General features: G+C 42.7%; 1 protein-coding gene across 1 annotated transcript in view; it reads left to right on the top strand.

Moving 5' to 3' along the window:
* The window catches only part of LOC126106860 (DNA topoisomerase 2-like), a 184,878-nt gene that overhangs the window by 105,224 nt on the left and 52,389 nt on the right, over positions 1-27,265 (top strand). Inside the window, exons 19-20 of the mRNA XM_049913258.1 lie at positions 19,447-19,665; positions 21,856-22,089. Coding sequence (XP_049769215.1) covers positions 19,447-19,665; positions 21,856-22,089 — 453 coding nt within the window. The remainder of the gene's footprint in view (positions 1-19,446; positions 19,666-21,855; positions 22,090-27,265) is intronic.

The raw sequence follows: 27,265 nt of genomic DNA, 5'->3' as shown, positions 1-27,265 counted from the left end.
TCTTGGGGGGAAATAAGCTAATATTACCATCTTCTAAAATAAAGTTAAAAGTAGCCCGACTTAATGGTGAAACCATCTCCGTGTGACATTTTTTCCGCATAGCGTACATACAGTTGTTGTTTGGATCGTAGAATAGCCTCAAGGTACAACTTCGAGGAGGATTTCCCGCAGTAATGCGAAGGAAGTTTCGGGAGAAAGTCCAGGAATTCTTTCATGAAGGTACTCTCATCTTTCTTCTTCGTCTGTTTAAGAGATGATTCTGTATCAGGACTCAATCCATGGGTGGAATTACCCATCCAATATTGGACAGTCTCTTCTTTAATTCCAAGAGTATTGAGAAACATGTTTTTGCATACTTTGTTTCCCCCAGCTCATTTTTCAAATGATAAATGAGTGTTCCTTTTCTCCTGGATTCACGTGTTCTTTCCTGGACATTTGGTTGGAATTACGTCCACAAGGTTGATAACGTAAACCTTCCTCTGACCCCATGACATTGTTTCCCATAATGTGTTAAATACTGTCTGCCTATCAACAGCAGAAAACTGATGACATTTCCTTTGAACGGATTTCTGGCACATATTTGAAGTACATGTTGGACCTAATTTTCATGCCTCTCTTGGAGTATCAAGAGTGATTTTTACCAATTCAACTTCTTTTGTACCCAATATACACCTGTCCATGCATTCTCAGAATTTTATTGAAATTTTTCTTCCAATCTTCAGGATGTCGTTTAGATTTCCTTTTCCTGTCACTGCTTATGTCACCATAAAATTCTTGGCCTTCACTGTCAGCATTATTATTGCTCCTGTGATCTTCCAATAATTTATCCAGTGTGTTTGGCAGTGAGCACCATTGCATAGCAATGAGTGTGAAGTACTGTCGTCTCTAGTGGAAACTGTGACTGTGGTTTCATTTTGAGCATTGTTGGATACAGCCACTTAAGTTTCTAAGTGGAAAAATATTTATAAATTAATTTAAGCAGACAAAGATGAATCTCAAATGCATGCATTTATGAGAACAGCGGCATCAGTAATACTATTAACAATAATCCCAAGAAAATTTACCTGCAACATTAGATGTTGCAGAAACAGTAACCAAGAACCCTATACACAAAATTAATTTTTCTTCGGTAAACGTAACTTCAGCATTAAATCTTTTCTCTCCTGTTTGTTCTGCATTTACGGGAGATCGTACAAGAAAGTGGACGATCTAGAAATCTTTAGGAGAAATGAATAAAGCACACGACGAGTGAAGTGAGGGCGTTCTGTTTTATACCACAATAAGACACTTGCGGTGCTACTAACATTCAAAGGTGAATAATAAAACAATTTTCTTACCACTATCAGTCCCTCTCGGGAAAAATTCTCCACTTTCATAAGCTGATTTCAGCTGAGAAACAATTTCTTCTTCAGTAAAGAGATCATCTATATCACAGTTCATTATCACAAATGGACTTTCGAGCACTGTTAAGTATTTAATAAGGCAGTAACAATGTGCTGTGGCTGCGTGTGCTTTTGTATTTACGCGATATTGTTTACAGTATCCATAGATGGTAGGTACGCGATATTTAATGCTCTACAGTTCCGCGGTATTGACATCTATTTGCTGTTACATACGCGGTATTGTTGTAGATAATTTTCTTATGGTAAATTAAAAATTTGGCCTCGTGGTATTAAGAGCAGATGCGTGTATGGTCAACATCATCATGTGACTGGAAAACAAAAAATCGGCTGTTTTTCAGTTACATGGTATTGTTTCTTCATCAACTATATACAGAAACAGTATGAATCTCAGTATTGGTCAGTGTGTGGCTTATTATGTAGGCCAAAGTGACTCTGATGTCAAGCCTACTAAATGACAAGTTATTCCCTATCAACTCACCTTCACCTTCCTGCTCGATTGCAATGAATTTCGATGAAATTGTGTATGAACATTTGCATGTGACACCAATGAACAGGGGTGAAGTTTAACGTTTGTCAAAGTGACACGTGTTTGCTCCAGGTATGACTTTGCGCAAAGCGAGTGTGGATTTCTGATGGTTTGGAGCTGTTACCTCGGGCAATAATTTATTGAAGGAAATGGTATGTGGCCATCTTGTTAAACTCTATGCGTTGTCTTAAGAATAGTAATGAAAAGAATTTGATGCGCCATATTCACCCAGAATATTTTAGACAAAATTGCCTGAAAAAATTTCGAAATCAGTATGACGAATTTGAAACTTGGTGTGTAGTGACCTAACACAAGGTTCTCAATACTGATTAAACAACATGCAAAGTTGAATATTTTGTAAAAAAAAAATGAATGTGCTATTTTTGACCTGAGTTTGCAAATAACTGTTGTGTAAGACTTTCCAAACTGGGAATATTGCAAAAGTTACGGTTTAGATACTAAAAAAGATGTATTTGATTATCCAACACACGCTAACAATGCTAGGTGATTTGAATTGTCATTAGGTGCAAAAATTGCGGCACAAAAAATGAAAGCTTCAGATTCTGATATCCCTTAGAGTAAATGCATGATATCCCTTAGAGTAAATGCATGCTGAATGTGAAAATTAATATGCAATCGGTTGGTAGCACAAGGATGTGGACTACAGAATTTCTCTCACCTACTATTTTCCATTAATCCACAAATTCATCATAAAAGTAACAATTTTATGTAAAAGGTTGAAAATAGGGTATATGTGACACATCCTTTACAAGTACAATTTACTATTAAAGCTTCAAAACCAGTCTGAGTGTGTTTCAAGCCCACTCCCTCCTCCGAAAGACGTGCCCGGAGACACTCCGGACAGCAGTGGTGCACCAACCTGGCTGTCTCCTGCCATAAGGCGTGACAACCTGGCGTGGTGGTACTGAGCACCATTTCATTTCATAGCAGGACTGCTTTGGTTGACATCTGCGGCACTGTGTACAGCACAGCGGTACGCTGGCAATATTCTGTGCCTCGTTTTGTTATTCTTCGTGGTAAGCTATCCTATACTTAAATTTCAGCAAGATAATGCCTGCGTGTACTACTAGTCTTGGTGCTTGCCAAACCCTGCCTTGGCGAGGAAGGTTGCCGGATCTGTCACCAGTTGAGAATGTTTGGAGCCTTATGAGTATGGCCCTCCGACCAGCTCAGGATTCTGACAATGTAATGCACCAGTTGGAAAGAATTTGGCATAAAATCCTCTCACTGCGACATCAGACTATTCGGTCATTGCAAACTTGAATAACTGCTTGCGTAAGGACCAAAGGTCGACCATTGTTTTAAGACTTACTAAATTTGTGAAGCTCTTTCTCTTCAATAAATCATCAAATTTAATTTCTACAAAATCAGTCAAACCCTTATTATTTGTGTAAAAAAAGACAAAAGAAGATTGCATTAACCCATTACTGGCCATTGTCCCTTTTTTGGGACGCGTATATTTTACTTATTTCTACGTAAGCAATGGAGCTTTTAGCCTTTATTGTAGCACCTGTAGGTTCAGCTAACTGCTATAATGCCTGTAAATGTAAAATAAATAACTTTTTTCTACGTACTTCATGTCAGGAAAATTATAAACGTGGCGATCTTTTGTTCTCGCATTTGGCAGCACTGTATGTCTGCTGGTAGTTTCTGGACGACAGTGAGCTGTGATTTAGTTGTTTGGGCGTGTTTGTTATGAACATACGGATGTCCGTGTAAGATTACGTATACTTCTGATTTTTTCAAGTAAGTGCAATATCGATATATTTTATGCGTCCCAATAATGGGACAATGGCATGTTACACTATCGTTTATTGTTGATGTGCCCATATGGGTGGTGTAGAGCTACTGGACAAGCAGATATCACTTCACAGGCCGAGGATAAGGTCAAAGAAATGGTGGTGGCCATTATTCACACAGATGATAGATATCTGCATAGTAAACACAACGCGTGCATACCAGATTGCTAACACTAATGAGAAGCTCTCACTTTTGGATGTGCGACAGAGAATAATGTTGTTTTACCTGTCAAAGAAAACAGGATCATCACCAAAACGCAGAGGACCACAAGGAAGCAAATTGATGGGAGGACGGGTGAGCACAGATGTACGACTAGATCCTGGAAATCATTTCATTGTGCCAAGTAAAACACAGAAGAGATGTGCTTACTGCAAGAAAAAACAACAAAAATTTGTGATAGGTGCAATGTTGGAGTACACCAGTGTTTTGCTTCATTTCATACTGAATAGACATTCAATAATATCAAAACATTCTTCATTTATTGTTTGTGTTGTTTCTTAGGCATGGAGAATAAGATTGTGAATTTGGATAGTGCATTTGGTCAATGTCTCAAAAATGGTACGGTCCGTAGTTTTTGTTTTAGTAAACCGAAAATTTTCAAAACAACTTTTTATTCAATTAATCATAATGTAATGTATTTATGTATAAAAGTTTGCAAAAAATGATCCGATAGTTTTGGCCAGTAGTGGGTTAAATTTGCTTTTAGAAAACCTTTTTTCCATAATTGACATCAAACTGATCAGTTGGAAAGAGCAGTCAGAAAATTAAATTGATTTTCCAGTGTGCACTAACACCTGAAAATGACATTCTAATTTGAGGGAATGTACTACAGCCGCAGGCTCATTGCAACAACCTTTCGCCTGTGTTTTGTTGCGTGTGGCCTTTATTTTTAAACTGATCAGTAATGTATCACTATATTGCATTGATCTATGGTGACATTGTCACCACTGATTCGAGAACGTGAAGAGGCAATCTCATCGCTGTAGGGGTCGTGCCGAGCAGCTGTGCAGTACCGGCAACGGGTGGGTTGCTTCGTCCAGATTTCTGAGCGTGTAATTTGGTTTCTTAATTTAAGTTCCAGAGCCTTGTGGTGGTGCCTGTCTGTGTATAGAGCCATTTGCTAAGTACCTTGCCTATGATTCTCAATATTGTAGTTCACATTTTACAAAATTTTTGATCCACTTTGTGTAGTTCATTTTCTGGAAATTAATATTTTGGCCAGTTGAACAAACAGTGTGGAAGTACGGCATAGTTCAGCTACCCGACAAGCATCGTGTCTTTTGGGCCAATAAAATGGATGATCTGGTTTTAAGGATGCATAAATTTTATAAATGTACCATTTTATTATATTAATATTTCAATGTTGCAATGTTGAGATATATAAAATCAGAATTGATATTAATGTTAGCTTGCTGTTAATCTACATCTACATCTACACCCTGCAAAACCAGCGTGAGTTGCAAGGCAGAGGGTAAGTCCCATTATACCAGTTATTAGGGTTTCTTCCTGTGCCATTCACATATGGAGTGCGGGAGTAATCACTGTTTGAATGCCTCTCTGCGTGCAGTAATTATTCTAATTTTATCCTCACGATCACTATGTGACTGATGCATAGGGGATTGTAGTATGTTTCTAGGGTAATCATATAAAGCCGGTTCTTGTCACTTTCTGCAGATAGTTCAGGTCTGTCTCAGAGCCTTCAGTTAAATTCCTTCAGTATCTCATACAGATTAAACAAACCTGTGATCATTTGTGCTCTCCTACCCTGTATGCGTTCAGATTTCCCCCATTAGTCCTATCTGGTATGGGTCCCACACACTCGATCAATATTCCAGAACCGATTGTATGAGTGATTTTTAACCAATCTTCTTGGTAGACTGCACTGTATTACACCATTAAACCGAAGTCTACCACTCGAATTATCCACGACTGAACCTACACTACGTGATCAACAATATCCAGACGACCCCCCCCCCCCCCACCCGCCCCCAAAAAAAATAAATGATTTTCATATTATTTGCTTCGTGCTGCCAGGTACCTCAGTAGTCATTAGACATCGCGAGAGAGCAGAATGGACACTCCACGAAACTCACGGACTTCGAACGTGGTCAGGTGATTGGCTGTCACGTGTCACGTGTCATACGTCTGTACGTGAGATTTCCACACAACTAAACATCCTGAGGTCCACTGTTTCTGATGTGAAAGTGAAGCGGAAATGTGAAGGGACATGTACAGCACAAAAGCATACAGGCTGACCTCGTCTGTTGACGGACGGAGACCGCTGACAGTTGAAGAGGATCGTAATGTGTAATAGGCAGATATCTATCCAGGCAATCACACAGGAATTCCAAACTCCATTAGTATCCAATGCAAGTACTAAGACAGTTAGGTGAGAGATGTGAAAACTTGGATTGTGAGGTCGAGTGGCTGCTCATAAGCCACAAATCATACCGGTAAATGCCAAATGATGCCTCGCTTGGTGTAAAAAGTGTAAACATTGGATGACCAGTGGATAAACATTGTGTGGAGTGATGAATCACAGTACGTAATGTGGTGATCCAATGGCAAGGTGTGGGTATGGCGAACATCAGCTGCCAACATGTGCAGTGCCAATAGTAAAATTTGATTGGGGTGGTGTTATGGTGTAGTCGTATTTTCCATGGAGGGGGCTTGCACCCCTTGTTCTGCGTGGCACTACTACAGCACTGGCTTACATTGATGTTTTAAGCACCTTCTTGCTTCCCACTTTTGAAGAGCAATTTGGGGATGGCAATTGCACCTTCCAACATGATCGATCATCTGTTCATAATGCACTGCCTGTAGCAGAACGGTTGCATGACGATAACATCCTTGTATTGGACTGGCCTGCACAGAATCCTCTGATAATTATTTTGAGCAGTTCATTCAGGGGCCCATACGAAGTGTAAATTGTTGCGATAACATAATAGACCTCTTAGCAAGAAACAATTCTGAGCAAATAGAGATCCTGATGGATGTTGGGATCAGTGACCAAAAGGGTGTTGTAGAGAGACTGAGTGCCGCGTAAATTAGCTTGATGCCTTCCTGATACAGCCCTAGTTCATTCCAAACTATGTAAGTGTAGACCAGATGCAGTTTAAATCCAACAAAGTTTTGATGATTGAGTGCTTTATTCCAAGTAAATTAATGAGAGATGGAACACAACAAATACTGCCATGGAACACAAAACAGGTCAGACAATGTTGCAGAAATAATGGGAAAAAGCATTCCAGATTTAAGAGCATAAAAGCTCAAAGATTGGCAATGTTTCATGGAAATTAATATAATATGAACTGCAATACAAGATGCTATTAATAATTTAATAGTTTCCGCAAATTAAGTTTCTCAAAATCTGGCAGAAAATCCAGAGAGATTATGGACATATGTTAAGTATAACAGCAGTAGGGCACAATCAATACCTTCACTTTATGATATCAGTAGTAACGTAACTGACAAGAGTAGCATTAAAGTGGAGTTTTTTGAAATTCCTTCGCCAAGGAAGATGAAAAAAATGTTTCAGAATTCAAACTGAGAACAGTTGCCAACATGAGAAACTTAAAAAGTAGATACCCTTGGTGTAACAAAGCAAGTCGTCACTCAAAGAAAAGTCATCTGGTCTAGGTTGTATCCAAGTTGCTTTCAGAGTATGCTAACGAATCAATTTTTGGCAGTCGTGTGCAACTACTTGCTTGGCAGAAGCAGCACACCTAAAGAGCAGGATGTTACACGCGTCACACCAATATACAAGAATGGAAATAAAATTCAATCTTCTGGATTACAGGCCCCTACCACTGCTCTGACTTAATGTAATACTTTGGAAAAATGCTGTGTTCTAATGTATTTAAATACCTCAAATATGATGATTTTGTTGACACACAGCCAGCATGGATTCAGAAAAATGACTGCTCTTTGTACACCAGAAATAATCTGTAATTGAGGAGTTTCAATATTTCTAGATTTACGAAAGGTTTTTGACACAGTTCCTTGCAACAAACTGTGTGTCTGCAGAGTATTGTCTTGGCTGAGTGATAAAATTTGTGGTTTCCTTTCAGCCAGGTCAGTTTGTAGTCATTGATGGGAAGTCGTGGGGTGAAATAAAGTGATATTTGGTGTTCCACAGGGAGGTGTTATCTTACACATTGTTTGTATGCATTAAGAACAGCAATCTGAGCATAAGTTGTGATATGAAATGCTCAGGCTTTAGTCAGCAGTGCTCTTACATTGTTTGTGGAGGATTGTCATGTACCACCTAGCAAAGTCAGTCGATAAGAATTGCAAAATGATTTAGACACAAAATTTGCGTGGTGGTAATAATCACCCTTGAGTTTGAAGAGTAAAAAGTGAGGTCCTCTGTGTGAATACCAAAATTAATAAAAAAAATTTTTGGTTACGCAGTAAATCGTGCATGTTTAAAGGTTGTAGATTCAGTTAATTGCCTAGGGATTACAGTTTGAAACAACTTACATGGGAGCCATCACATAGAAAATGCTGTGGTGAAGATGAACCAAGAGACTGTTGTCTTGGCAAATAACTTAGAAGATGAAATAGGTCTACTAGAGAGACTTTGCTCACTGTGATTGTTAGTCTTCTGCTGGAGTATTGCTGTGTGCTATGGGGTTGAAGGGCAACATTGAAAAAGTTCAAAGAAGAGCACCTTTTCCATGTTACCACAAAATAGAGGAGTTGGTATTACGTACATTGACGTGTCAGTTGGAATGGCAGTTGTAATAACTAAGATATTTTTCACTGTGGCTAAATCTTTCACAAAATTTCAGTCACCAACTTTCTCCTCTGAATAAGAAAATATTCTATTGACTCCTAACTAAATAGCTAGAATGACTATCGTAACAAAGTAAATTGGAGTGTGTACAGAAAGACCAAGGTGTTGAATAGTCGAGAAATAGTCTTAAATGGTTCCATGAACCCTCTATCAAGCACAAAGTTTGCAGTCTGTCAGTACTAAAATTTAAAATAGTAGGAGTGAGATGTAAATATGTTGCTGTACTGTAAATTTTTAGTTCTTGTCTCCATGTAAACTGACCCGTATTTTAGAACATTTCATTGACATTATCACACAGTATTTTGTGTGTGTGTGCATCTATATTAATAGAAATAGTTCTGTTTCAATATTTTAGTATTTGTAAAATAAGAATTATTATTTTACAAATACTAAAATATTGAAACAGAACAGACTTTGTTACAAAACAGAAAAATTGACATGCTGCATAAAGACACGCCGGTGTAACAGAGATCTTAAAATTAAAAAAAGGTCTGGAGACAAGTCTGTGTAGATTTTGAGCAGTTATAGACCACTAGCTTGAAATGTACCTCTCCCAAGAAAGTTTGGTTAATAATTCTTAGAGAAGTGCCTTACTCATAAGCATGTATGTTATGGGAGTGCAATATAAATATATAAAAATATCATATTGGATGAACATGAGAGGGGATAAGTCTTAACTTCCTTATGACGACTTGTGGTTGCCATATCATTGGTGAGCATTTCATTTGTATACACTTTATTTATCGGTCCTGTGAATCTAGGATTGTACATTGTACAAAAGATTTTGGACCATTCATTTATTAAAATACATATTCCCCCCAGGCAGAATTTTAACGAAAGATAAAATAATACAATATTTTCTTACTCTACACAGTTTATAAAAGTTTATTCAGTGAGGCAGTTTTGTTTTTCTATTTATTCCTTTACTATATAGAAGCTGTGTTTGTCCAAGTAATCCTTCAGTTGATTTGAGCTTGTTTAATTCCATTATTTTTGTGGATTTGAGTAGTGCATTGTACAATTTGATGCCAGGGTGGAGCATGTCTTTCTGTAATATCACTGTTTGTCTGATGTACATGTGCATCATTCATCTGTCTCGTGTGGTAGCTATGTACAGATCCATTTTGGGTGATGCTCGGACTTCTGCTGTTTAGTTTTTCTTTTATAATAATTGCATTTTCAAGTGTATATACATGGAAGTGGTATTATTTCATTTTTTCTAAATAGTGGCTTCCATGTTGATCTTTGATGTAACCCTTCGATTATTCTAATCTAAATGATTTCTGATGAGTTCCACAATTTCCCCAAAACACTACACCATATTTAAATACTGAATGAACATAGGCAAAGTATATATTATCATGTGACGTGCAGTTTCTTAATACTCTCATTACAATACATGTTGTGCTCAGTTTTTTTTTCCACATAGTCCACATGTGTATGTCATTCCATGTTTTGTTGAATCCATATACTGATAAATTTTGTACTCCCTGTTTTTCAATTTTTTGTCCCTTTATTTCTACAGGTGGATGTGCTGGTGTCCTATTCTGAGTGGGGAAAATATCCATTGCAACAGTTTTTCCAGATTTATAGTCACTGTTTGCATCAACATACTGTACTATCTTCTCTGCGATGGTCTTAATGTCATTTTCAAAGTTTTCTTTGCCACTTCCTGTACTTCAGATGCTGGTGTCATCTGCAAATTAATATAGCTTGCTGTTTATACAGTATGTAAGTTGTTTACATATAGTAAGAAGAGAATTTGACCCAATGTGGAACCATGGGGAACTCCGTTTGACCACTAATAAATCTGACTGATCAGTCTTGACTGTCGCGTTTACTTCATTTTATCTCTGAGCTGTTTTCATGGCGGTATGATTTAATGCAGTTATGGGCTGCTCCCCTAATATCCCAGTTCTGAATCTTTCCTACTAATTCATCATGATCAATGGTATCACACTTCTGATAAGTCTAGGAATAGGTTTGAGGTATGTTCCTGCCTATCTAGGACCTGTAGAGTCTCATACAGAAAAGAAAATATTGCTGTTTCAGTAGTGATTTCTCCTAAAACCATGTTGAGATGCTGTTAACACATTATATTTATTTATGAAATTTGACAGTCTTTTATAAGAGTTTCTATAGAATTTTAGAAAACACAGTAGGGAAACTGGTCTATAGTTTGACACCTCTTTCTGGCTTCCATTTTGTGTAGTGGTTTAACCTTAGCTATTTGTAAACATGTTGGAAAGCTGCCAGTTGAGGGGGACAGGTTTACAAGATATGTAAGTGCTTCAGAAATTAAGTTGACACATTTTTTACACCAAAGAGTGGTATGTTACCTATTCCTGAGAAATGTTCATTAACAAAATAATTGTTACATGCACTTCCTACCTTTCTTGGTTTGCAGATAGTGTGTGAATTTTCATTCAACTGTGTATTATTGTTTTTTTTTTTTTTTTCCCCGTTACATCCTGTTTCTTAACAATACTAAAAACAGATTTCATTTTATTGGGTGAATTTCTTATGTATGTCATTTTCCATTTTGGCACTTATTACTTCCCTCAGAATTATTTTATAGTTTTTAAAATACCTATCAAATTCTGATGTCACAGGTTTTCGTAACTTGGTAGAGGAATGGTTCTTCTGCACATGATTTTCTGATACCTGTAACGATCCATTTGTTTGTGCGAGTTAGTTTTGACTTCCTAATTTAAAGTGGAAATCCTACATCCAAAATATTTGTGTTGATAAAGATATTAAATTTGTCAGATATATTTCCAGCTCTATAAATTTGCTCCCAGATTCTTTCTTTAAATGATACATCATTATTGCAATATTCTGATCATCGTAAGCTCTGGTCTCATATGTACTTTCCAGTTTGTTGGCCTTACTACATTTAATATTGAAACTTATGATTTGTCCATAGTGGTTGCCAAGTCCTGTTTTTATTATTTCTGCTTTGTAATGTTGTTAATTATAGTTAACTATTATTAGGTCTATTGTGCATTTTATTGAGCAAGTTTCTTGTGTTGGGGAATGTATTGTGATTTTCAAGTTATAAGAAACTAAGAGATTTAATAGTTCTGTTCTTATTTTATGGGGTTTGCAAAAGACTATATTCAAGTAACTGCATATGAAGAGTGTTTGTTTTTTACAGTTAGAATTAATGTTTTTTTTCCATATGTTGAAAGTTTCTCTCAATCAGGGTATCTGTAAAGGCAGACTATTGTTGTTTTGTGAAGTAATTCTGTGGATGGTATTTAAAAATCATTTTCCCTATTTAGTGTCTTTAGTACTGTATTTTTGTAAGCTATTCCTTTTCTGACAAAGATTCAGTTTTCACCACATTGAAGTTGCTTTCTACACATGCAGGCTGCCCCTCTGCGGGTCCGGGGATTAGAATAGGCCCGAGGTATTCCTGCCTGTCGTAAGAGGCGACTAAAAGGAGTCCATCCCCCTCACGGGGGTAGTTAGCGCCTGCGTCCGGAGACGGACGGTTCCACGACCTATAATTGTGGTCTTTTTGGTTTTTCACTTCTCATTTCTTCCTTCCTTTGGTTGGTTCCTTTCTTTGCTATTCTCCACCTCAATGTCTTCCTTACTCTTTCGCTTGCCTTCTTCTCCTTGCCTCCTCATTGCCTTCTTCTCCTTGCCTCCTCATTGCCTTCTTCTCCTTGCCTCCTCATTGCCTTCTTCTCCTTGCCTCCTCATTGCCTTCTTCTCCTTGCCTCCTCATTGCCTTCTTCTCCTTGCCTCCTCATTGCCTTCTTCTCCTTGCCTCCTCATTGCCTTCTTCTCATTGCCTTCTCTGGTCTCCGCCTCGGCGTTTGAGACAGTCTGTCCTCTTTCTCCCTCTCTCTCTTCTTTTTCCTCTTCTTCCTTCCTCCCTGTGCGTGCCTGAAGGCCGACCCACGCGTTCGCACGCGTAGCCGGTGACGGGGTAACGCGTAAGTCCCCGCCCTGAGTAGACATTTAAGGCACGCGCGTACCCCCTGGTAAAGGCCAGGCCCGGGGAGGGGTGATTGCCTGAGCTGATACCTTCTGACCATGCCGATTGGTCCCTCCGTCTGTTTCTCGGGAGGTGTGACCTGAGGTGTAAACATTCACCTAAGGCGGGAGTGCCCTCTGAGAGGGTCCTCACAAGGAAGGAGTGCGCCATCGAAGACGCTGGCAATCATGGGGGATTCCTCCGCAATGGATTGTACTCCATCGCTTTCGACTTCTGCCCAAAAACGGAAACGTGACCAGCCACCAGTGACAAAAGTACTACCGCCTGCCCCACAGTTCCTCGTCGTTTCTCGATCTGAGGACGGAAAGGATTTTTCCTCTGTCAACCCTTTCGTTATCCAGAAGGGCGTAGATGCCATAGCCGGATCTGTCAAATCTTGTACCAGGTTGCGTAACGGTACCTTATTACTAGAAACTGAGAGCGCCTTTCAGGCACAAAAACTGCTTCGGGCCACACTCCTGTACACGTTCCCTGTCCGGGTGGAGGCCCACCGAACTTTGAATTTGTCTCGTGGTGTAGTCTATACTAGCTCCCTCGACGGATTGACTGACGAGGAGATTCAATCTTTCCTCGCTGAGCAGGGCGTGACGGCTGTCCATAGGGTCATGAAAAAGGTCAACAATGACATTGTACCGACCCGGACACTTTTCTTGACCTTCGATAGTGTTAAGCTGCCATCGCGCATCAAGGCGGGCTACGAGGTTATTTCTGTTCGCCCCTATGTCCCGACACCTACGCGCTGCTACCAGTGTCAGCGTTTCAATCACACTCGACAGTCTTGTTCCAATGCGGCTAAATGTGTCACTTGTGGCAGGGATGCCCATGAGGGTGACTGTCCACCTCCGTCTCCTCGTTGTGTGAACTGTCAGGGTGACCATGCCGCATCCTCCCGCGACTGTCCTGTCTATAAGGAAGAACGCTGTATCCAAGAAATTCGGGTCAAAGAGAAAGTGTCCACCTCAGCTGCTCGCAAGCTATTGGCTAGTAGGAAGCCCGTGCTGCTCCCAGCGGGGAAATACAGTACTGTCCTCGCCTCGCCTCGCCTCTCCTCGGACTACCAGGGAGGTAGCAACCCAGACATGCGATCTGACCTTCAGCACCACGGTCGTCCGTTCGGTCAGTGCTAAGATCGCGCGGTCGACGTCTCCTCTTCCTCCTATCACCCCACAGACACCAGCCCCTTCATCAGCTTCTGCTAAGACGAAGACCCCGAAGTCAGATGCACGGGCCTTCAAGAAGGAACCATCCCGTGCAGACTTCCTACGTACCTCGACCTCCCAGCCTTCGACCGGTACTTCCACCAAACGTCCTTCCAAAAAGGCTCATAGGAAGCACAGTTCTCCTTCTCCGCCACGGCGCATCTCTTCTCCTGCGCCACCCAGCGGTTGCCGCCCCAGGCCGTTATCCGTTTCGCCTGGCCGCACCGCTGGTAGCCGAACATCTGGCCGTTCCCCGCCGGAGGAAGCTCCCCCTCCCGGCCATCCTCCCGAGATGGCCGATGAACCTATCGACCCAATGGACGATGACTGTCCGCCTACTGATAGCGGCGGCAGTGCGCGCTCGAAGCCAGCCCCTCAGCGGCCTTCGAGGTGACCCCTTCTTTCATCTTACTTTTCTTACGATGGCACTTATTCACTGGAATATTCGCAGCATTCGCTCCAACCGAGAGGACTTGAAGTTGCTGCTCCGCTTGCACCGTCCGCTCGTCGTGGCCCTCCAGGAAACGAAGCTACGCCCATGCGATCAAATTGCCTTGGCACACTACACCTCTATGCGTTTTGACCTACCCCCTATGGTAGGTATCCCAGCTCATGGAGGGGTTATGTTGCTGGTCCGGGATGATATTTACTACGTTCCCATCACGTTGCACACCGGCCTGCAGGCAGTTGCCATCCGCATTACTCTCCCCACTTTTACGTTTTCCTTTTGTACCGTTTACACTCCATCGTCATCTGCCGTTACCAGGGCAGACGTGATGCAACTTATTTCTCAGCTACCTGCACCATTTTTGTTAACTGGAGATTTCAATGCCCACCACCCCCTTTGGGGCTCTCCAGCATCCTGCCCGAGGGGCTCCTTGTTAGCAGACCTTTTCAACCAGCTCAATCTTGTCTGCCTCAATACTGGCGCCCCTACTTTTCTTTCGGACACATCTCACACCTATTCCCATTTAGACCTCTCTATATGTACTCCCCAACTTGCACGCCGGTTTGAGTGGTATGCCCTTTCTGATACATATTCGAGCGACCACTTCCCGTGTGTTATCCATCTCCTGCAGCATACCCCCTCTCCGTGCTCCTCTAGTTGGACCATCTCCAAGGCGGACTGGGGGCTCTTCTCTTCCAGGGCGACCTTTCAGGATCAAACCTTCCCAAGCTGCGATCGTCAGGTCGCCCACCTCACGGAAGTCATTCTCGCTGCTGCTGAATATTCCATCCCTCACCCTACTTCTTCTCCACGTCGCGTACCGGTCCCCTGGTGGTCTGCAGCATCTAGAGACGCTTTACGTGCTCGTCGACGTGCTTTACGCACCTTTAAACGCCACCCTACAGTGACGAATTGTATCAATTATAAAAGATTACGTGCTCAGTGTCGTCGTATTATTAAAGACAGCAAGAAAGCCAGCTGGGCTGCTTTCACAAGCACCTTCAACAGTTTTACTCCTTCTTCTGTTGTCTGGGGTAGCCTGCGCCGGCTATCTGGCACTAAGGTCCACTCACCAGTTTCTGGCTTGAAGGTCGCGAATGACGTCCTTGTGGCCCCTGAGGCTGTCTCCAATGCCTTCGGCCGCTTTTTCGCAGAGGTTTCGAGCTCCGCTCATTACCACCTTGCCTTCCTCCCCCGCAAACAGGCAGAGGAGGCTACGCCACCTAACTTCCGCTCCTCGAATTGTGAAAGTTATAATGCCCCATTCACCATGCGGGAACTCGAAACCGCACTTGGCCGATCACGGTCCTCCGCTCCAGGGCCTGATTCTATTCATATTCAGATGCTGAAGAACCTTTCTCCTGCGGGTAAAGGTTTTCTTCTTCGTACATACAATCGCATCTGGATTGAGGGACATGTTCCCGCATGCTGGCGCGAGTCTATTGTTGTCCCGATTCCTAAGCCGGGGAAGGACAAGCACTTGCCTTCCAGTTATCGACCTATCTCGCTTACCAGCTGTGTCTGTAAAGTGATGGAGCGAATGGTTAACTCTCGATTGGTTTGGCTGCTCGAGTCTCGACGCCTACTTATCAATGTACAATGTGGATTTCGTAGGCGCCGCTCTGCTGTTGACCATCTGGTTACCTTGTCGACCTTCATTATGAACAACTTCTTGCGGAAGCGCCCGACCGCGGCTGTGTTCTTTGATTTGGAGAAGGCTTACGACACCTGTTGGAGGGCGGGCATTCTCCGCACCATGCATACATGGGGCCTTCGCGGTCGCCTCCCTCTTTTTATTCGTTCCTTTTTAATGGATCGACAGTTCAGGGTACGTGTGGGTTCTGTCCTGTCCGACACCTTTCGCCAGGAGAATGGGGTGCCACAGGGCTCAGTTTTAAGCGTCGCTCTCTTCGCCATCGCGATCAATCCAATAATGGATTGCCTCCCAGCTGATGTATCAGGCTCCCTTTTCGTGGACGATTTTACCATCTATTGCAGCGCGCAGTGTACACGTGTCCTGGAGCACTGTCTTCAGCGTTCTCTTGACCGTCTTTACTCCTGGAGTGTCGCCAATGGCTTCCGTTTTTCTGCTGAGAAGACGGTCTGTATTAACTTCTGGCGCTACAAAGAGTTTCTCCCACCGTCCTTACGACTCGGTCCCGTTGCTCTCCCAGTCGTGGAGACAACCAAATTTTTAGGCCTTACCTTTGACAGGAAACTTAGCTGGTCTCCACATGTGTCATATTTGGCCGCCCGTTGTACCCGTTCTTTAAATGTCCTCCGTGTTCTCAGTGGTATGTCGTGGGGAGCGGATCGAACCGTCCTACTTCGTCTATATCGGTCGATCGTCCGCTCCAGGCTGGATTATGGGAGCTTCGTATACTCCTCTGCACTGCCATCCATCTTACGCCGCCTCAACTCCATACAACATCGGGGTTTACGACTTACGATCGGAGCATTTTATACTAGTCCCGTAGAGAGTCTTCATGCTGACGCTGGTGAATTGCCACTCACCTACCGGCGCGATATAGTGCTTTGTCGATATGCCTGTCGGCTACTGTCAATGCCCGACCATCCGTCTTATCGTTCCTTTTTTGACGACTCTCTCGACCGTCAATACGGGTTGTATGTCTCTGCCCTGCTACCCCCTGGAGTTCGCTTTCGTCGCCTCCTTAAACACCTTAATTTTTCACTCCCTGCAACCTTTCGAGTGGGCGAGAGCCACACGCCACCATGGCTCCAGGCTCAGGTCCGCGTTCGCCTTGACCTCAGCTCGCTCCCAAAAGAGGTTACCCCCGGTTCGGTCTACCACTCCCGTTTTTTGGAACTTCGTTCGAAGTTCATCAACATGACTTTCATTTATACAGATGGCTCTAAGATCAATGACGGGGTCGGGTGTTCCTTTCTTGTCGGGGCACAAAGTTTCAAATACCGGCTCCATGGCCATTGTTCGGTCTTCACAGCTGAGCTCTTTGCCCTCTACCAGGCTGTTCTTTACATCTGCCGCCACCGTCATTCTGCTTATGTCATCTGCTCCGACTCCCTGAGCGCCATCCAGAGCCTCAGTGATCCGTACCCGGTTCATCCTTTTGTACACCGGATCCAACGCTCTCTTCAGCAGCTGGTGGACGTCGGTTCTCCGGTTAGCTTTTTGTGGGTTCCTGGCCATGTCGGTATCCCTGGGAACGAAGCTGCCGATGCCGCGGCCAAGGCTGCGGTCCTCCAGCCTCGGACAGCTTCTTGTTGTGTCCCTTCGTCCGATTTTAGCAGGGTCATTTGTCAGCGCATTTTATCGCTGTGGCATGCCGATTGGGCTGCACTTACCGACAACAAGCTTCGGGCCTTAAAACCTCTTCCCGTGGCTTGGACGTCCTCCTCACGCCCTTCTCGGCGGGAGGAGGTCGTTTTAGCCTGGTTAAGAATTGGACACTGCCGGTTCAGCCATCGCCATCTGCTGACGGCTGCGCCGGCGCCGTTCTGCCCATGTGGGCACTTGCTGACGGTTCGACACATTTTAATGTCCTGTCCAGATTTTAACACACTGCGTCTAGATCTTAACCTGCCAAGTACTTTCGATGCCATTTTAGCGGATGACCCACGAGCAGTTGCTCGTGTTCTTCGTTTTATCAATTTGACAAACCTCGCTAAGGACATTTGATGATGTTGTTTTTTAATCCTATGCCTGTCAGTCTGTCTTTTATCGTGTTTTCCCTTTTAGTTGTTGTTTTAAACTTGTGCCTCGCGGTGCATTGTTAACGTTGTCAGGGCGCTAATGACCATTGAAGTTGTGCGCCCTAAAACCACAAAAAAAAAAAAAAATGCAGGCTGCCAATTTGCAGTTTTGCTGTTTGTAATATATACTCTCTTCACCAGCACTCAATAACACATAGCACAGAAGTGTTATTTAATTGATTTGAAAGCATTATTTTCAATTCTATTAATTTATTGCACAGACTCTGAACATTCTGAAGGAACAGCATAAAATTATGAACAATTTTTTCTGGATTACGTGGTTGAGCACTTACCATTGCTTTTTCTGACTTCTGTTTTACATTTTTGTCTAGAACCAATAAACAATCTGTCTTACTATTGGGTATGGACTGAAATTTCACTTCTAATAGTACAACTTATTACTATTTCCATCACAATAATGCACGGAGACTAGCATATATGCATTTGAAGCTAAATAATATAATATGCATTTTATGTGATGTGTTTGGAAATTTCTGCCGTACAAATTGAATTCACTGTGGCATTCTCGTGAAGGAGATGATAGATTTATAAATCCAAATAGAATGGAATTAATATTTAACAGTAGACACTATTAGTTTATTGAGTGCACCACCAGGTAGCTTAGTTTCCTACCTGTATCAGAAAAGTGGGCTAAACTGAAATATTACACTGTCTGTGGTTCAAACTGTAGTTGCTTTGTGAGGTCTGATGTATTCTGTAATAAAAGTTTTGTATGTTGCACATTTGCTACCTGTGTGTGTGGAACTTCGCGTATAAATTTAATATTTGTATTATTCGTTCATGGTGTCGGCATCAGAAAATGGGCTTTATCTTTACAAGTAAATAGGTGCACCATATTTAGTCTTTCTGTTTAAAATGTATGATCACATAGGTTCAGTTGTGTAGGTAAGGCAAATGACCACCTTTGTGTCACTGGCAGGATAGTGGGAAATTGAAGTCAGTCTACAAGGTGAATGCTTGTGCATACCATCCTAGAATATTATGAAAGATTGTGTGTGGTGGGGGGTCAGTACTGAATGTATACAGAGGAGATTGTAAGAGTGTTACCAAATTTGGCTAACAAGGGAATGTTAGGGAAATTTTGATAAATCCAGATTGGCAGACTTAAAAATAATTGCCAATTACCCTGCAAAATCCTACTTACAAAGTTTCAAAATATGGCGATCAATTAATATTCTTCACTCCTGCATGACCAATTACACCAAGAACAGAGGCATCTCAGCGGTCATTTTCCTGTGCCTCATACGTGATTGGAATTATTATTATTATTATTATTATTATTATTATTATTATTATTATTACATTTAACATGGGTTTTGTGCCATGTGTTAGTTCTGGTGATGTAGGTTTTCTGCAATGAGACAATTAAAAATTTTATGGTTTGGATTTCTGGACTTGTGTCTAACCCTGTTAGATTGCTGTAGCCACTTAATCACATTGAAATATTTAGTTACGTGTTCTCTAGCAGAAATCTTATGTACTGTTGCAGGAGGAGGCAAACAATGCAGATGATTCTCAGGAGGAGGTGACAGAGGATGTGGATAAGCTGTATGACTATCTCTTAGGGATGACATTGTGGACTCTCACTAAGGAGAGAAAGGATGAACTGTTGGCAAAGCGCGATGAAAAGCTTCAAGAATACAAAATTCTTCAGGGCAAGTCACCGTCTGACCTATGGAGGGAGGACCTGGATGTTCTCTCGGAGGAGGTAAAACTAATATCAGAAAATGACTTGGCTCCTTTAATTAATTTTCCCTACTTCTCTATTCTAGAAGATGAAATATCACATTGATTAATATCAACAATAGTTTTCTGGCAGAGTATCTTTCCTTACTTGAACTTTTTAGGACAGCCAGTAAAAAGGACTACATTAAGTAGCAGAATTGAAGAAGTATCACCTTCTTTTAATAAATTTATGGTTGTCGTGTCCTATGAAGATTATGTAATATAATCTACTGTTGGTGTCTTTTGAAGAAATCTGCACTAAAGTTGTTTTGATGAAGCTGATAGGTGACAGTCCCATGTAGCAATTGGTGCAGATACCTCTGGTGCTTCTGGAAAAAAAATTTGTGCATAAAACATGGAACTCCTGTACCCTAGAATAAAAATTAACAAAAGTTATCACAATGGTTAAGTTTGTGTGGCTCCTAGCTTCACCTGTTCTTAATCCTTTGAGACTCTCTGGCTACAACTGTGCTCATTAACTTTTACTGTGTCGTACCTGCAACAGTAGTATTTTTTTGCGGTACAAACCTGAGGCAAACATTAGAAGATTTTCAACCTTTGCATCATGTGCATGTGCTGCCAACTGTTGAGTATCATTTATAAAGTATCAGCAAGTCACTGTAGCAATGTGCAGCAGCTCGTGACAGCCAGAATACACGGATGTGGCTGGTTCACTATATTCCACACTGTATAATAGAATATTGTGACCGTTTTTATGCATGGTGATATTGAAAGATCATTTTGCTATTTATTACAATGGAGACTATTTCGTAAGTAATTATTTTAGTCCATGAAATGTAGCCAAGTTGACAGAGTTGTTTTGAAAGTTGGTACATATTTTTGTATGAATCTTAAACCTAAAATCATTTTAAAAAAATCACGTAAGAGCATTACCATGTTAAGAAAAACTTTCCTTCCTACAGAAAAATTTTTCTGAAAGGGTTAAATTAAAATATTAAATTGACAAATTGTTATTGGGTACCTTAAAAAGGGAGAGACACCTGGTTTCTGAAATCTACACAAGTAAAATTACTTTCTAAAAAATTATTTGTGCCAAGTACCTCATTCTGCATACTCAAAAGGAATATCAACAATGTAGGAAAAGACAGATTGCTACTTACCATAATGAAGAAACACAATGAAGACACAATTCAGACACTCACATACTGCTTTCAGGCACAGCCTTAGTCAGTAAAACACACACACACACACACACACACACACACACACACACACAGAGAGAGAGAGAGAGAGAGAGAGAGAGAGAGAGAGAGAGAGAGAGAGAGAGAATGTCTGTAATGTATCAGTTCTTGTGTGTTCCAGCACAAACTCTTTCCTATAATGTATTGTAACTTAGACCAGTCTGATGTTCATTGAAGTTGCACTCTTCTGGTGCACTTTCCTTACCTGTCGTATATAAGATCATCAGTACAGTTAGTGCTCATTACTAATACACTAGCATGAGCAGGATATTTCTTTCTGATCAGTAAAAAATACAAATTAAATTTGTTATGAATGTAAATATACTTGGATGATAGACTCCGAGAAATTATATCAGCCTTGCAGTTTTCCTGCTTATGATATAATGTGTAATATGTCTTATTTAAATTGGAGTTAGAAGTGAAATACCCTGCAATGCCACGAACAAAGAACAGACCAGAACCGATATTTTATTACAGCTCAGTTCTAAAATTTGGTGAAGAGTTCATGAAGAATTGTGTTTCTGAGCATTTTTTTTCTGTACATAAGTAAGTTATACATGATTAACTTAATATTTACATAGCAGCCAGTTACTTAAAAGTTTGAGCATTGTTTCATACTCAGAATTGTTTAGTCAGTCTGTTTTGTAGTTGTAGTTAGAATTAGTAATTCAGAGCCTGCATGTTTCAGCTCGTGCTTGAAAACATTCTAGTTTTAGGGTTTTATTCACTCCCTCAGTTTTATGTGGACCATAATTTTTTATAGCTATAAACAAACAAATTTCTCAGTGAAAAATGAGATAAGCAGCTTATGTAGTAAGGTGGTGCAGTTAGCAGTTCACAATAAATTCATTCTGTAGCAAAGATTAAACTGGAAGTTATTTGTTATCAGTTTCAGAAGAATATAGGATGCATTTGGAGTCTCACTATGATGATATCTTGTTTACTAAGTATACCACTCATTTTTATTCTAGCTGGATAAAGTTGAAGCAAAAGAGAGAGAAGAGGAAGCAGTTGGTGTAGTTGGTAAGACTGCCAAGGGCAAGAAAGCTGTCGGAAGCACAAAGCTTGGGGTAAGCAGTCAGAAGCCCAACACTCTGCCTTCACCTAGCGGAAGGCGAATTGCTCCAAAAATTGATCCTGACCGCATTAAAAAGGCAGAAAAGGCAAAAAAGGCAGTTGCTGTAAAGGAAAACAGAGACAAACGTGTAAGTATGAGAAGTTTTTGCAGATATTTCTGTGTAGCCTCTGAATATCTATATTTTAGTAGGTTTTCAGGCATTTTGAGTTGAGCAAGATGTATTATGTTGATCGAAAGCTCACATTAAATATGAATCTAGTCACCAAGCGGCAGCAGCAGGGGAACACTCACGTACAAAAAATGTTTCGCGTTTGCGAGCTTTTGAGCTGGTGGCTCTTGGTAGAAGGGTTGAAGGGGAAAGAAGAGGGGTGAAAAAAAAGTACTGGAGAGGTTTAGAAAAAGGGGTAGTGTTAAAAAGTCTCTCAGAACCCCGGATTGAGGGAGACCTATTGGATAGTATGAGAACAAGACACAGATATTTTTTTTTTTTTTTTTTTTTTGGGACTGTCCCAGGCAAGATTTGAAAAACTGAGAGCTTAAAAATGGAAGATAGGGTAATACGCACATTAGATTACTGGTAAAACATTGTGCTCAGCTTTTCACTCTTAACTCGTGCACATTACATGTGATTTTTTTTTTTTTTTTTGAGGGGGGGGAGGCGCAAAAATAGAAACGGTGAAGAAAGGATTAGTGTGAGGAAATTCTGGGACTAAAGAAATCAACATAAATTAAGATCAGGTGATTTGTGAGAACCGACGACATGTTGTAGTGCCAGTTTCCATGTGTGGTGATATGAGAAACAGGTGCCGGGAGGAAGAATCCAGATGACACATATGTTGAAACAGGCACCAATATCACAACTGTGATGTCGTAGAGCATGATCTGCAACAGGATATCGTGAGTTGCCAATATACACCCTCTGCCTATGCCCATTCGTCCTAACTGATAACTTGGCGGTAGATGTGTCGATTTAAACTGCCAAACAGCTGGTACATGATGTGCTGTTTCACAGGTGGCTCTCATTTTGAAAGTGTGTGTTTTGCCACTCATAGGGCCAGTATAAGGTGGTGGTGGTAGGATGCGAAGGGCAAGGCTTACGGCAAGGATGGTCACAGGGGTAGGAGCCGTAGGGTAGGGAGGTGGGTGCACAAGAAACATAGGTTCTGACAAGAATAATGCAGAGATTGGGAGGGCTACAAAAAGCTATTCTAGCTGTGGTGGGCGAATCTGATAGTGTGAATCTCTTTCCAGGGTATGATTGTAGGAAGTCGTGGCCTTGTCGAAGTAGCTGATAATACATTCAAGACCAGGATAATACCGACTGACAAGTGGTGTACTCCAAAGTTGTGTTGTGGAGAGATCAGCAGTACCAGGATTGGATGTGATGGCGCAGGAAATCTGTTTTTGAACTTGGCTAGTGGGGTAACTTAGTGCAGTGAGGACTGAGGAGAGAATGGTATCTATTGCTGTAAAGTGTCTGCATCTGAGCAAGTATATTTGCTTCAAATGCCAAGGCTGAGTGGGAGGGAGTGTTTGACATGGAAGTGTTGGCAACTTTCAAAATGTAAGTACTGTTGTTTGTTAATGTGGACAGAAATGTGTAGCTGGCCTTCAGTGATAAGATAAACATAAAGGAAAATGGCATGGAATTCAGAATAGGACCATGTGAAATTTGATTGGGAGAACGTATTCAGAGATTACAGGAATTTTACGGTCAGACTCAACGTGTGTCCATATGGCAAAGATATCATTGTATGAAAACAAACCAGTGGCTTGAAGGCTTCTGGATAACAGGAAAGTCCCCTCCGAGATGCATGAAAAGATTGGCATAGGAAAGGGCCATCCTGGTCACTCGTGGCCATACCGTTGATAAGTTTGTATGTCTACCCCTCAGAGGTGAAGTAGTTGTTAGTAAGTATAAAGTTGATTAAGGCGAGCAGAAAGGATGCCATAGGTTTGGAATCAAGTGGACACTGACGGAGTGAATGTTCAGTGGCAGACAAACCATGTACGACCCGCCCCGTCCCTGAGGGCTTGCCGCTCTTTGGCAGGTTCCTGCTTGGCTACCACAGGGCCCAGTCTTTGCCGTATCCTTTCCCTTCTGTGCTGCATGTCTATCCTCTTGCTACCCCATTTCACCTCTCTTGCGGAACATGTCTGGGGTGCTTTTAGGAATGTTGGAACGTGATCTGCATTTTCGGTAGCTGACATTAGAACACTCCCACCAGTGGTTTTTATTCCCTGTTTTTCTTCTGTATCCTTCCTCTAATCTGGCATTAGAGGATTCTCTTTTTCTTCCTCCCTGTGCACTCCTGAAGGCTGGCCCACGCATCTGACACGTAACAGGTGACTGGGTAATGTGTAATACCCAACCCCGGGTTGACAGGGAGGGTTCGCATGTACCCTCTGGTACAGACCAGGCCCAGGGAGGGGTAGTTACCTCAACTGCTACCTGAGGTTTGAACAATCACCTAAGGCAGGTGAGGCCACCTCTGAAGGCTCCTGTTGCCAGTTGGAAGGATCACACTATTGGAGACACTGGCAATCGTGGGGGATTTTCGTGCAGTGAGCCAATCCTCTCCGCAGTCAACATCTAACAAATGTAAATGGAATAAAGATTGAAAGACCCTCCCTGCTGCAGCAGTTCCTGATGGTTTCATGTACTGAAAGAGGTCAGTCCATTGCAATGGTACATCCATTCCTTATTATGAAAGGTGTTGATGCAGTTGCCAGACCTGTGAAATCCTGCTTGTTTACGCAATGGCACTTCGCTTCCGGAGACTACTGATTCTCAGACACAACTGCTGCTTGTTGCTTTGCTTCTCCACAGCTGTCTTGCTCTTGTTGAGGCCCATATAACTCTGAATTCTTCCCATGGTGTTCTGTTCGATGGTCTGACAGAAACAGAATTTAAACTTATCTCCCCCCCCCCCCCCCCCTCCCCTCCCCGCCCCCATGGATCCGGTGGTTAGAATAGGTCCGAGGTATTCCTGCCTGTCGCATGAGGTGACTAAAGAGTTTCACATGTCTTAGCCTTCATGTGATTGTCCCCTGTAGGGTTTGACCTCCATTCTTTAAAATTTTCCCGAAGAACAAGCCAATTGGGGAGGGCGCCTTACAAGGCGCATCGTGTCCATATTGCATTGAGATCTTTAGCCCACTTTCTCGTCGTTGCATTGCAGTCCTGTCCAATCTCCATCTCTTCGTGGAGGACACCTTCCTGGGTGTTTTTTCCACCATGCACTATGCAGTGTAGATTTCTGCATTGATGACCGTGGACTTCTTCACACCTGATATCCAGCATGGTAGCCAATCCGTTGTGGTGGAGCCGCCATATACCCTGCAGGTTGTAGTCCCCTGACCATACAGGGATCACTCTGCTGATGCCTGCGCCGTTCGCTCCCCACGTATGCCGAGGGGTAGATGCCCGTCCCTCTGGGGCATCGGGACTCCCGGCAATGGCCATCCTGCCAGGTGGCCTTTGCTGCGGCTGGGTGACGACCGTGGGGTGGGGGCCCTGGTCGGAGTAGATGGCATCATTGTGGACAACACGCAATGAAGCGTAGTCAGTCATCTCTTGACGGTGGTAAAACACCAGCAGTCTCTAACCAATCATGAGCTCAATTCAATGCACAGAAGTACAACCCCAAATCGTTCCCATCCCTGGCCACACCACGGGAGGAACGTCAGGCTAAGGATGGTAGCGGATATTATTTGCCCCAGTACGTTGTATGTTCGAGAGCTGGTGGGGAATCTTTCATGACTATGAAGCCTCAGTTTTTTGTTGAGCATTTAGAGGACAAGTTCGGGGAGGTGGAGGGTTTGTCCAAAATGAGATCTGGGGCAGTCTAGCTCAAAACCGCATCCTCTGCCCAGTCACGGCAGTTACTCGCTTGTTACAAGCTGGGGATGTTTCTGTAACCATCACGCACCATAAGAGCTTAAATATGGTCCAGGGTATCGTATTTCACAGAGACCTCCTTTTGAACTCCGACGATGAGCTGCACACAAATTTAGAACAGCAAGGTGTACATCTTGTCCGGCGTGTCCACCGGGGTCCAAATAATAAAGTTGCCACCGGTGCCATCATCTTGGCCTTTGAAGGTGATACATTGCCCGAGAAGGTCAAGGTGACTGTCTAACAGTGTGATATAAAGCCCTATATCCCTCCTCCGATGCGGTGCTTTAAGTGCTGGAAGTTCGGCCATACGTCTTCCTGCTGTACTTCCAGCGTCACGTGCCGAGAATGCAGACTCCCATCACATCCCAATACTCCGTGTGCCCCGCCTCCCGTCTGTGTCAACTGCAGAAAGCATCATTCGCCTTGCTCGCCTGACTGCAGGATTCTCCAGAAAGAAAGGAAAATCAGAGTACAAGACTCTGGACAGACTGACCTACACTGAGGCGAAGAGAAAATTTGAGCGGCATCCTGTGCGTATGACATAGTCTTACGCCGCCGCTGCAACAGTTCTGGCATCATCAGCTCCGCAATCCCTCGCTCTTTAGGGTGCCCGAGGTGTAAGGCAGTCCCTTGGTGGTCACCGATAGTCACTGAAGCAATTAAGGAGTGTCGGCGAGCTCTACAGAGGCATAAGTGGCACCCTTCCCTGGAGCACCTCACAGCCTTTAAACGGCTCTGTGCTCATGTTCACTACCTTATCGAACAACGGGAGTGTTGGGAGAGATATGTCTCCACCATTGGGTGCCGCACGGCACTTTCCCAAGTCTGGGGAAGGATCAAATGTCTTTTCGGGTACCGGGCCCCAACAGCTGTCTGCGGTGTTACCATAAATGGCGAGTTATGTACCGACGCAAATGCTATTGCCGAACACTTTGCTCGAGCCTCTACATCGGAGAATTACCCTTCCCCAGCCTTACGCACACTCAAACGGCGGCTGGAAGGGAAAGTCCTCCTGTGTGCTAACTCATTGAGCAGCCTACAAGCTATCAGCCAGTGCTATCCTCGCCAACATCTGGTAGTGTCCATTCGGGAGGCCATCTATGCCTTGGAACAGTCCCGCCATTCCGTGGTGTTTGTGTGGACCCCAGGATACGTCGGAATTCCCGGCAACGAACTTGCCAACAGGCTTGAAAAGCAGGTGATGCGGAAACCGCTTCTGGAGATAGGCATCTCCGAAGCTGACCTGTCTTACACTGCAGGGTTTTTCAGCTTCGGGAGACGGAATGGCATAACAGCATGCACAACAAACTGTGTGTCGTTAAGGAGACTAGGAATGTGTGGAAGTCTTCCATGCAGGCCTCTCGCAGGGAATCAGTTGTCCTCTGCCGGCTCTGCATTGGCC

Source organism: Schistocerca cancellata, chromosome 10, assembly GCF_023864275.1.
Source record: "Schistocerca cancellata isolate TAMUIC-IGC-003103 chromosome 10, iqSchCanc2.1, whole genome shotgun sequence".
Classification (NCBI taxonomy): Eukaryota; Metazoa; Arthropoda; class Insecta; order Orthoptera; family Acrididae; genus Schistocerca; species Schistocerca cancellata.
The sequence above is the reverse complement of the archived record's forward strand: the minus strand, read 5'-3'. Positions and strand labels throughout refer to the sequence as shown.